Source organism: Monodelphis domestica, chromosome 3 (assembly GCF_027887165.1).
Source record: "Monodelphis domestica isolate mMonDom1 chromosome 3, mMonDom1.pri, whole genome shotgun sequence".
Classification (NCBI taxonomy): domain Eukaryota; kingdom Metazoa; phylum Chordata; class Mammalia; order Didelphimorphia; family Didelphidae; genus Monodelphis; species Monodelphis domestica.
The window spans coordinates 85,070,567-85,083,743 of NC_077229.1; the positions used below are offsets into that span (position 1 = coordinate 85,070,567).

Consider the following 13,177-nt stretch of genomic DNA (forward strand, 5'->3'; position numbering starts at 1 on the left):
GTGCAGGTTGGAACAGCACCTCTGTTTTGCTGAGGCTGATAGTCAGGCCAAACAGTTTTGTTGCGGTAGAGAACCTGTCCACAATGGTTTGGAGATGATTTTCTTGGTGGGCAATGAGAGCACAGTCATCTGCAAAGAGAGCTTCCAGGATGAGTCCCTCTGTTGTCTTTGTTTTTGCAGTCAGATGGCGAAGGTTGAATAGTGAGCCATCCAGATCTAGATCCATCACAGCATGTCGTAATACCTGGGTGAAAAATAGGTTGAATAGTACTGGACCGAGGACGCAGCCTTGTTTCATGCCATTGGAGATGTTGAAGCGATCAGAAGTCTCTCCACCAGATAGGACTTCCCCGTCATGTCGACATGAAAGAGCTGGATCAGTTTGACGAATTTTGCTGGGCAACCGAGCTTGCTGAGGATCACCCACAATGCGTCCCTGTTCACTGTGTCAAACGCCTTTGTCAGGTCTATGAAGACAATGTAGACTTAGGTTCTGCTCAAGGCATTTTTCCTGCATTTGCCTCACCGTGAAGGCCATGTCGATGGTACTTTGATCTGGTTGGAAGCCACATTGTGATTCAGGCAGATTCTGCTCTGAAACAGATGACAGGAGTCTATTGAGTATGACATGGGAGAGGATCTTTCCAGCAGTGGAGAGTAGTGAGATGCCTTTGTAATTGTCACAGGCTGCTCGTGAGCCTTTTTTCTTGTATAGGGCTTTGATGGAGGCATCTATGAGTTCTGGGGGCATGTCTTCCTCTTCCCATATGCTGGTCAGCACTATGTGGAATGCCTGGAGTGCCTTTCCATTTAAGGCCTTGTACACCTCGATTGGGATCCCGGCTTTACTGGGTGCCTTGCCTGCACTCATTTGTTTAATGGCTTTTGGACTTCCTCTATTGAAGGAGGGACACCAAGTTGTTCAATGGTGCGGTTCTGGGGGATCTGGTCAAGGGCACTTTGGTCAACTGAAGAGGGTTGGTTGAGAAGCTGACTGAAGTGTTCTTTCCACCTGTTGCTGATGCCTTTTTTATCTTTTATGAGAGTGTCACCATCAGAGGATAGCAAGGGAGTGGTGGTGGGTTTTAATGGCCCATTCTTTACCGATTAGAGCTGTTCTTCTCTCAGGTCTTGGGGTATTCTCTCTATCAAGTAATGTTGTGATGTTCCATGCTCCTAGTAGGAGTTTCTTTGTATTTTGTTTCTTTTGATTTGGGCCTCTTAAAAGGATGACCCACCAGCCATGGTGTGCTGACTGGATGTTTGTAGGGCAGGCAATGTTTGGGACACCTTTTCTAGTCCCCTCCCTTGATTAGGGTGAGCAGTGCTGTCCTAGAGAGGGCTGCTCAGTCTCCCAGGATGCTGCCCAACGTCCCTGCTGCCCACTGGTCCGTGGGCCGCCTATGGGCAGGATCGTGACTACAACTGCCAGTGGTCAGCTCCACCTGTTGCGTCGTCACTCCCCCATCGCTGCAGGTCTTGAAGATGGTGGGCAGGGTCAGGATAGATGAGTGTGCACAAAGATACTTGTGCGTGGAAGGAGATTTAAGTGGAAAAGCCAATGCACAGAGACAGTCTCACTCTCTCAGCGTCGGAAGCCTGGGTCCAGTGGCACGAAAAATTGTTACATCTGGAGACTTCCACAGCTGCATTGGATGGCCGTGTTGTCCTTTGTGCTCCAACACACCCTAAGCACTCCACAGTGCTTTGTTGTGTTGCCCTCTCAGCTGTTGAACCTTCTTGTTGGTTTCTTCCACCTGTTCTGCCAAAACAGTCTTCACATGCTGGGTGAGCAAGGCCTTAGTTCACCAGGGGTCTATGACCCAATGGCTACCCTCACAAGGTTTAGCCGGCCTGTCGAAGCCGTTGCCCGGGGTGTGGCCACTGCCGCAGGCTAGCAGCTACTGGGAGCCACAAGTGAGAGCTGGGTGTCAGGTGGAGGTCAGAGGCTGGAGAGCTGCCCTAGGAGGGCACGACAAGCCCTCCATACCAGAGATATTACCCCTCCCTGAGCACCCAATACACCCCATGAGAGAGATCAGTCTGTCTTTTATCCACTCACCACAAGATTTGTCCAAGCAAGCATTCAGAGGGACAGAGTCTCCTCAGGGGGAGTTCCAGTGAGAGACCCCTGCTCTCAGTTTCTCATTTCCTTTTAAGGGGAATTTTCTCCTATGTCACCTCCCCTAAGTTCTCACATCTACCAATCACAGTAGATGTTTTCCAAAGGACAGACCATTCTTAATTCACATATAAGAAGGCTAAACTTTTGAGTAATTCACGCCTGAGTAAGTTCTCACCTCTTTACTCCTTGTAAATTCACAAGTTGCCTGACCTTTATAGATACTTAGCACCCTTTTGTATTAGGTCTAAAAATAGGCACAGCTTAAGAACTTTTGCCTTATTATAAATATGGGTTTAAGTATTTTTCATTGTTCAGCAAGGAGTTTCTTCCCATAAAGCAGGCTTAAGTAGGGGTGGAGTAGAGGTCTCACATTCCTGATCTAAGTAGAGGTCTCGCATTCCTGATCTAAGTTCCTTCATTGTTTAAATGGGGAATGGTCTTAACCAAACCTTATGAAGTAGGGTCTGAGAATTTTTAAGGTTTACACTGGGTAATGTGCAAAATGCTGATAATAAACCCTACATCATATGGCTTTTGTGAAGATCTAATGAAATAATGTTTATAAAATGAAGTCCAGAGGCCACAATAAACAACAAAATGATAAATTCTTGCCCCAATTCTGGAGACTGAACCCCCAAATATCACTTTCTTTTCTTTGAATTATATCCTATTCTCAAAATTTTGTCCTAGGGAAAATTCAAAATAAAGTTAAGATATAGTTCATGTCTGGAATCCCTGAAATGTGGGCCAAGAGGATCCCCAAGTCACATGTAAAACATCAAGGTAATAAACTAAAATAGAGTATGGAGAAACCTTTATTTCATCCCATAGAAAATGCAGATGAAGCAATGACTTTTAGGAGCCTATAAATAACTAGTGCAAAAACATGAGATATATAAACAACTCTTCCTTGAGAGCTGCACAATACACACTATTAGTTCCAACATGGAAGGTAGGGTTTTAGAAACATTCACATTGACCTTTTTAATGCTTTTCTATATTCATCAAAAAACACCTTATTTCCTTCAATAATGTTTTATTATTTCCAAATACATGTAAAAACACATTTTGACATTCATTTTCTAACATTTTGAGTTGAAATTCTCTCTCTTCCTCCTTCCTCTCCCCTCCTCCCTCAGACAAGAAACAATTTTATATTGATTATACAAGGATTATCATACAAAATATATTTCCATATTGTGGAGGAAGATATATATATATATATATATATATACATATACACAGATATATCAAAATAATTTCTTATGAAATCACTATATTCTATTACTTTCATATACCACAATTTGTTTAGTCATTCCTCAGTCAATGGACATCTACTTTCTTTTCTATAACAAAAATGCTCCTATAAATAAAAGGGATTTTCTTCTTATTGGCATAAGCCCAGTAATATATTCTGTGGTCCAAAGAATATGGACATTCTAGACATGTTGTTTGCATAATTCCAACTTGCTTTCCAAATTGGTTGTAGCATTTCATAGCTCCACCAAGTGTTAGTATTCCTTCAAAATAGAGTATTGCCACTTTTCTATCATCTTTGCCAATTTTCAAGGTGAAGTGAAATTTCAGGCTTATTTTGATTTTAATTGTTCTAATTATTAGTGATTTAGAACATTATTTCATGTAGTTGTCAATACTTTGCAATTATTCTTTTGAGAACTGTTTATTTGTAAACCATGACAATGTATATATTAAGAAATAGTTATTTATAACCATATTATTATGACTGAACAAGTTGTGGTATATGATTGTCATGAATACTATTGTGCCATCAGAATTGACAAATGAGGTGACCATGGAAAAACCTGGAAAGACTCGTATGAAGTGAAGAAAAGTCAAGTAAACAATAATAACGTATGATGATTAACTCTGAATGACAACTTTAATCAATAAGGCAAGGGTCCAGGACAATTCCAAGGACTCATGATGAAAAATGATATCCACCACCACAGAAGGAATAGATGTAATCTGAATGCAGACAGAAGCCTACCATTCTTCACTTTATTTCTTCCATGAATTTTTCTCTATGTTCATAATATGTCTTCTTTCACAACATGATGAAGAGGGAATATGTGTTATAAGATAATATATGTACAACCTATATAACAATGCTTGCCTTCTTGTAGAGGAGGGAAGAGCAAGAGAGAGAAATAAAGAACAAGACATAGATTTTTGGACACTGATAATGTGAGAATTTGTTTCTCTTAGATGAGCATATTTATTATAATATATTACATATTTATAACAAATCACCTGTATATTATTATCTTATACATTACATTTTATATTAAAACAAATAAATGCTCTCAAAAAAAGAAAAATAATTACAATACATAAAAATGACATATGCTTATGTATAATAAATACAAACATATTCCATGTGTCTTGATTAGCAAACCCTTACTATTAAAACTTGAGACAAAGATTATTTACCAGTTTTCACTTCCCTTCTTACTCTAGATAAATAATTTTGCCTTGCAGATGATTTTCAATTTCATGTAATTGAAGTTATCTATTTTATCTTTTGTAACTGTAATTTGACCAGTATAGCATTGAAAGCATGAATTAACTTTGGGATTATTGTCATCTTTATTATATTGGCATTGCTTAGCCATGAGCACTGAATATTTTCCCAGCTCTTTACATTGTCCATTATTTCTTTAAGGAGTGTGTTATAATTGAATTTATGAGTTATTTGTGTTCTTTGATAGATAGATTCCTATGTATTTTATGCTTTTTATCAACATTTGTATGGACTTTCCTTTTCTATTATTGCTTCTTGGATTTTGTTATTATTATATAGGAATGCAATTGGATTTTTAGTGTTTATTTTGTAGATTGCAACTTTGCTGAAGTTATTCATTATCTCAATTAGTATCTTTGCTGATTTCTAGTATTTTCCAAGTATTCTGTCATATCTATAAATAAGAATAGTTTTATCTCCTCTTTACTTCTCTTATTTTTAAATTTCTTTTTTTGCCTTATTTCAATTGCTATCATTTTCAAAATTACATCAAACAATAGTGGGGAAAAGGAGCATTCTTGCTTTATTCCTATACTTATTGGAAATGTTTCTAATGTATCACCACTGCATATGATGTTTGCTTTTGGTTTTAGATAGATTTTTTAAATGATATTTTTTTAAAGTTTTCTATATGCCTCCACTTGGAAATGTGCTTGTTTGTTTGAGCATATATGATCGTTTTATTGTATTACTTTTCTGAATCTATTGAGCTATCATGTGGCATGGGGTGTTTTGATTTTTAACATGATCAATTATATTTATTGTTTTCCTAGGACTGCAATATCTTTACATCCCTGGCACAGATCCAACTTTGTCATAATAAATGATTTCTTGGATATATTGCTGTAGTGTGTTTGACAGAATTTTGTTTAGCACTTTTGAATCAGGATTAGTTAATGATATTGGCCTGAAGTTTTCCTTCTGTGTTTTATGTTTCTCTAGTTCAGGTTTTTGGATTACATTTATCTCATAAGTGGATTATGGCAGAGTATTTTCCTTCTCTATTTTGGAGAAGTTTTTGAAGTATGGGTGCTACCTATTCCATAATAGAATTGTCCTGTGAATATCAAGACCTAAAGAGGTTTTTTGGATAGTTCCTTTACAGCTAATTCAATTTTCATTCCTGTCACTGAATTGTTTAATTTAGATATTTTGCATGTTTGAAGTTATTCTCTTATTTCTTCTGTGGTCTTGGTTTTGTTAAACATATAATGGGGTGTAACATGTTCTAGTTATTATCTTTATTTCTTCTAGTTTTGTTGTGATTACACCTTGAACATTTGCTATTTTTCTGACTTGTTTTCTCTCCTCTTCTTTGTAATCAGATTAGGTAAAGGTTTTTCAGTTGTATTAGTCCTTTAAAAGAACCATTATCTGTTTATGTTATTATGTTTATTATGTTTATGTTATCATTGAAATTTTCATTCTTCCTTTATTTTTTCCTAGTGCTTTCTTTTTGACTCTCTTCCCTTTGATGGTGATTTTTCTGGAAACTGTTTCTCAAAGCATTTGAGCCTCCTCCAACTACATAGGTAGTGAGTTTCTGAGGTATAATTTGAACTCAGTCTTCCTGAGTCCCATACTACATCCACTACTATATCTAACTATTAATGGTTCAATGTATGACAGGAAATCTACAATAGATGTCCAGGAATCTGTGCCTTGCCTTCTGCCATTTAACTTTTGCTTATCAATGATTTTGACAAAGGGCATCAAATCTGCAGATAACACAAAACTACTAGGGATAATTAACACATTGGATGATAATGAACAGAATCCAAAAAGATTTTGGTATTTGACACTATTGTACTGATTCTTCTAAGATGAAATTCAGTGAGGATAAATGAAAATCTTATATTTGGGTACAAAATTTCAAGTTTCTAAGTACAAGATGGGAGAATAGACCACAGATGATCTGAGAAGAAATCCTTAAAGTATTAGTGGACTACAAACTCTGTGAATTCAGCAATATGATATGGCAATTGCCAAGGCTAATCTAATCTTGGATTGAAAGAATACAGTCATAAGTTGAAAAAATAAGGAGATGTCTTTGTTCTCTGCCTTTATTTTACCTCATCAGGAATAACATATTCTAAATATCAGGGTTTCAAGTTGGCAAGTTGCTTTTGAGAGAGAGAAAGAGAAAAAAGAGAAAGAGAGACAGAGACAGAGAGACAGACAGAGACAGACAGACAGGCAGACAGAGAGAGAGAGAGAGAGAGAGAGAGAGAGAGAGAGAGAGAGAGAGAGAGAGAGAGAGAGAGAAGGAACTTTCAGAGGAGAACAAGCAGCACACTGAAAATACTTGAATCCATATCCTAGGGAGACTAGTTGATGGAACTAGGATTTTTTCTTGGAAAAGAGAAAACTCATTGGGATAATAATTGCATTTTAAAGTATTTGAATGATTGTCATAGGGAAGAGTTGTTGGACTTGTTAATCTTTGGTCCCAGAGGGAAAGATCAGGAGTGAGTAGAGGCAAAGGGTGGAAGTTTCAAAGAGACAAATTTTCTTTTGCTGTCAGGAAAGATTTATATACAATTAAAACTTTCCAAAGATGGAATGAATTAAAATTACAAGGTGTATTGTTCATTTGAAAATTTTAATAGAAGAAAAGAATTTGTTGAATATGTTCTAGAAAGTATCATTCCTTTCATGTATAGTTTGGTCTTTGACATTCCTTCTAACCCTGATATTCTACAATTCTGATACCAAATGGATGAGATCATTGACAGAGCATTAAAAGAGAACTGATGAGTCTAAGCACAGAAACTTGGGCAGAATATCCACAATGAGGGGACAAGAAATGAACATAATCCAATGAAGAAAACAGAAAAATATCTGAGCTGTGTTAAGGAGAGAATGATTGAATATGGAGAATGAAAGCTCAGATTTTATATTTTTGAGAGAGGAATTTTAGTTGTGAAGATAAAAGGTAGATTGCATGGACATGGATGAGTGAATGGAGACTAAAGAAGTAGAGTACTTTGTAAGAAGTTGGGCAGTATTTAGCTCGAGGTCAGGAGGAGGTTTTTATTCAGCAATGTAAAAAATAGACTTGAATACAGGACTACAATCCCCACGAGCCTTTGCTCCACTTCCCCAGAATGCCTTGTAATCTCACCTGGGCCGAGATGGAGAAGGTATTTAAGCTGATTCAAAGGCTTTTGAGGGGCTCTCTCTTGGCTCTTTTTGGACTTCCGTTTTGGAGCAGAGGCTTCTCTTCCATGATGTGAGGTTATTTTGTCTAGGCCTCTGGCCTAGGCACATGTTTCTTACTTGTATATTCTTTAATCTTTAACCTTTAATAAACCTCTAAAAAAATATAATACTCCTTGCAGAGAGAAACTAATTTCTACCTGCCTCAGTCTCCCTGTCTCCCCTAAATTTTAATCTTTACAGCAGAGGAGATTTGAGCATGTTTGTAGGCAGAGGCTGAGAAGTCAGCAGATTAGGAAAGGCTAAAGAAGCAAAAAGAGAGTACAAGTACGTGCATTTGCTAGAATGGAGTATATTGAGGCAGTTTTGTGAAATCTTCCCAAAAAAGTACTTTGGAGTTTGATTTGAAGAATTTTAAATGCCATCGGAGATGAAATTTCATACAGCTATAATAGGGAGCTAGTGAAACACCTTAAGCAAAGTAATTACATGATCAGACTTCTGTTTGAGGGTGATGGAGACAAAGATGACCATGAAAACCATTTCACTTTCCACAGAAGTTCACATTCAATGTCTCATTGTCAAATGGAGTTCAGCTGTTTAACTCAAAGAATATGTCAACAAAGCTCCAATTCCTTCAGGTCCAACTAAACCAGAAAGACTTCACCTGTGTTATCAAGCAAAGCACAAAAAGTCTCATTGTGAAACAGCTGACCACCACATGATGATATTTGTTTTTATTTTTATCACAGAAACTTATAATTGATATCTTTTTAAATATTTTATATTTTTATTTTTACCAATTAGATGTAATAACAAATTTCTACAGTTTCCTAAGGGATAGGATTGAACTTCTCTCTCTCCCCGCCTCCCCCTGTCCCTCCTCAGTGCTATCATCTGATTTGATCTGTATACATATATTATCATGCAAAACTTATTTTCACATTGTTCATTGTTGTAAGTATATAATCTTATGAACCCAAACCCCAAATCATATACCCAGACAAACAAATGATAAATCATATGCTTTTATCTACATTCCAACTCCAACAGTTCTTTCTCTGGAAGTGAAAGCAATCTTTGTCACGAGCCCCTCAGAAGTCACCTCCATTATTGAATTGCAAGACATGACTCTTTAACAGAAAGCTTACATAGATTTTGGAATCACTCAATAAATGAAAAAGAAGATTTTGTCTCTAATTTGTATGGCCCACCTTCCAGGAATTCACAGATTTGCTCCCATATCTCTTCCTCAAGAGTAGGCTCTCCCCTAACTCCATTCACTACTATCAACTTGGACTCTAAACTTATGAATAAGAACTATTTTTCCAACATGTGAGAGAATATTAAAAAACAAACACAATCTACGAATATGCAGGGGGCAGAATGCTAGTTCAGTGGATTGAGAATCAGGCCTAGAGATAGATAGTGCTAAGTCCAAATCTGGCCTCAGACACTTCCCACAAGTATGACCCTGGGCACATCACCCAACCCTAATTGTCTAATTCAAATTGAGATTGATATATACATACATAAATTACATAAATACTTAGATCGATATATAGATAGATAGATAGATTATGTACCTTGTTCATATATATATGTATGACATATAAATATGAAGGTAGAGCATGTAGGAACATGAACAGATGTGTATATATTCTGATGGCTCCCTACTCAAATCTTTTCAGATCTACCATTATTCTTAGTAGATTTTTCCTTTAAAAAAAAGATTTTTAATTTCAAAGAATTTTTAATTACATGGTCAATTTACCAGGAAGTTTCAACAGTGGTATAGTAAATCAGATATGGCCTAGACTGCATATCTAATAATAGTTTTGAGTTCCATCCTCAAAGGGATGAAAGACCCAGTCATATAGTAACAACTCCATCCCTATCAGACCATCCTGTCTTCCTGCCACCCCTCTTTCTCTCTTATCCTTTTATGTTTGTTTGTTTGTTAAATCTTTACCTTCTATCTTAAAATAAATGTTAAGTATTGGATTCAAGGCAGAAGAGCAGGTTTTAAACCCAGGATCTCCCATTTCCAGGTCTGATGTTCCACAGCAATTTTCTCAGATTTTTCTGCAGCTATATGTCTTTTTACAGTTGACAAAGTTATCCCATAGGCATTATTTAATTTATGTATAGAAAAAAAGTTAGGTAGTTATGTCAGGCCTCCAATTCTGGTGACAGAAATAACAAAATTGATGGATAAAGATATTAGGCTTCTTGGCCAAGCACAAACAGATTATAAGTGGTAGGCAGAGGACTAAAATCCAGGGCTTGTCATTCCATTTCCAATACTTTGTTGAACTCAAAAATGTCCTAAGGACATCAGTTGGTGTTAAACCAGATGGCATTATAGCAGAAACTCCAGGAATGAAGACCATGAAAAATAAGTCCAAGGTTATTTACAGTCAATAAGAGCAAAGTTGGTCAGAAAGGAAGGAATTCTGAGATCTAGCAATCAACATTTATTAAGTTCCTATTATGTGACAGTCACTAGATTAAACATTGGGGCCACAAAAATAGGCAAAATAATTTCCTCAAGGATCTCACAATGAAATGATGGAGATAATATGCAAAAAAGATCTATATGTATAAACAATCTATATATAAGAGTAATCAAAAATCCTTAACAGAGGAAATGCTCTAGAATTAAAAGCATTTGGGAAGGGCTTCCAGCAAATATTTTTTTTGAAGTTGGGACTTAAAGGAAATGAAAGAAACCAGTAGATAAAGTTGAGTAGAGAAAGCATTCAGGTTCTGGGGGACAGCCTGAGAAAATGCTCAGAACTAAGAAATGGTGTATCTTATTTGTTCAACAGCAAAGAGGTTAGTGATACTGGAGTCAGGAGCGCATGGTAGAGCGGAAATTTTTAGAAAACTGGACAGGAAGAAGGTGACTGGGTCATGAAGAGATTTGTAATGATTAAAACTTTCTTGGAGATTGTATATTAAATTATAATTATTTATTTGTAAAAATGAGAGACAGGAACAGAGACAGAAAGAAGCAGAAAGAGAGAGAGGGGGAGAGGGAAGGAGAGAGAAGAAGAGGGAGAGAGACAGACAGAGAGATGGAGAGAGACAGAGACAGAGACAGAGAGAAATATCAACAGGTCACCTTAACTAAAAATAAAACACTTCCATGTTTCCCTGGATTCAGTTCCCAGCTGGATTTCAAGTGGAAATTTTCAAGGAAGAGAGTTTGTGCTCCAGCTCCTATTAGGCAGAGTCCTTCACCCAGGAAAGAATGCTACTGCTCAACCCCCTCTCTTTATAAGGTCAATGACATCACTCCTAATGGGGCCCTTTGATTGGACAGTTTGGGTTCCAAATCCTGATTTCCAGACACATCTCCTTCCAAAAGGGGACTTCTGTCTGGAAGGGACAGCCCCTTTCTGAAGGCAGGACTCTGAGTACCCATGAGGCTCTTTATTCTCATGACTTGCTGACTGTATCCAGACTTAATGTAGGGGTAAAGGGTTACATTTTTATATTACTTTAACACAGATTTGAATGTGAATCAGAGGATTTCATATTTGATCCTGGAGGCAATAGGGAGCCACCAACATTCAGTACCTGGGAGTGTGACAGACTTACACCTTTACTTTAGGAAAATCACTGTAGTGACAAAATGGAGGATGGACTGGAGTGGGGAGGGAATTAAGAAATCCAAGATTTCTGCCTTCCAATATTTTCCCCTGAAGGGCCATTGTCCTATACCAAGGACCAGAGCCCAGCTCCATCACTGAGATGAGGTTATTCTTCTAATTATCCTCCTCAAGGCATCTTTTATTTCCTTATTCCTCAGGCTATAAACAAAGGGGTTCAACATGGGAGTGACCACAGTATACAGTGCTGAGGCAACTGTGCTCTTCCAGGAAGATTGGGTAATTGAAGAGCAGATATAGACTCCAAGCCCTGTGCCATAGAATAAGGAAACAACAGAGATATGAGATCCACAGGTAGAAAAGGCTTTATATTTACCCCCAGCAGATGGGATTTTCAAAATGGAACAACAGATCTGACTATAAGAAAAAACTATCCCTGTGAGGGGTATAATGCCCAGCAATCCAATTGCAGTATATATAAAAATATAATTAATAAGGGTGTCAGAACAAGAGAGTTTCAGAACCTGATCAAGATCACAAAAGAAGTGCTGAATTTCATGGTCTTTACAGAAAGAGAGTCGCATTACCATCAGACTGTGAAGGAAGGAATTTAGAAGGCTTAATATCCAGGAGAGTGAAAATAGTAGGACACAGAGCCTAGGGCTCATGATGACTGTATAGTGTAGAGGGTGACAGATAGCCACAAAACGGTCGTAGGCCATTGCAGTGAGAAGAAAATTGTCCAGACTAGTAAAAACTATAAAAAAATGCATCTGGGCAAGACAATCAACATAGAGGATGACTTTGCTTTGTGTCAAGATATTCATCAGCATCTTGGGGATTATGGTGGATACCAAACAGAAATCCACAAAGGACAGATTGGAAAGAAAGAAATACATGGGGGTGTGGAGATGATAATCAGAGCCAATGGCCAATATTATGAGCAAATTTCCAACAACGGCAATCAAGTACATGCCCAAGAATAGCCCAAAGAGGGGCCCCTGCTGCTCTGGTTTCTTAGAAAATCCCAAGAGGATGAATTCAGTGATTTGTGTTTGGTTTCCTGGCACCATAGGGATGCCTTTTTTGCTGAAAAAGAGAAGTAAGAAGAGTAAGACATGAAAATACAGCTGTCCTTTTATATGAAATAGAAATAGCACCAAACTCTGACTTAGAATATCCAGGTTTTGTTTCTGTATCTGCCACTTATTACTTTTTCTCATTCATCCTCAGTGTAATGTAGAAGACTTGGACCTAATGACTTCCAAGATTCCTTCCAGTTTGGATATTCTTTGAAACACCAACAACCACATTTAGAAATGAACAATTTATGAACATCATCTCAAATTTTCTCTAAGCATTGGTGACTCCTGATTACTTGAATAAAGAAAGAGATATTGTATTCTGAATACGTCCACTCCTGTAGCTATCAGCAGATAGAATTCAATGGCCTAGAATAAGAGAAGGATTTTAAGCAGTTCTTTCTACAGTGAGAATTGTAAAATCACAGAGATGGAAGGGACCTCAAAGGACACATAATGCAAACTGTATCTCACAAATAATACATTCTACAACATATTTGGCAAGTGGGCATATAGCTTTTTTAAAAGATTTCTCCAGAAGAGAAGCACCTCATCTTTCTGAAAGAGTATATTCCAGGCTGGAGTAGATTTCATTATGCTGAATTTATTCTTTATATTGAGTCAAAATATACCTGTTTTCCAGTTCTCTTCA

General features: G+C 37.3%; 2 protein-coding genes across 2 annotated transcripts in view; one reads left to right on the forward strand and one right to left on the reverse strand.

Annotated features, from left to right (window-relative positions):
* The window catches only part of LOC100013358 (olfactory receptor 7D4), a 298,110-nt gene that overhangs the window by 224,236 nt on the left and 60,697 nt on the right, over positions 1 to 13,177 (forward strand). The gene's annotated exons all lie outside the window — the stretch shown is intronic.
* LOC107648915 (putative olfactory receptor 7A2) overlaps positions 11,578 to 13,177 on the reverse strand; it is a 121,262-nt gene continuing 119,662 nt past the window's right edge. The window contains exon 2 of the mRNA XM_056822360.1: positions 11,578 to 12,524. Coding sequence (XP_056678338.1) covers positions 11,578 to 12,524 — 947 coding nt within the window. The remainder of the gene's footprint in view (positions 12,525 to 13,177) is intronic.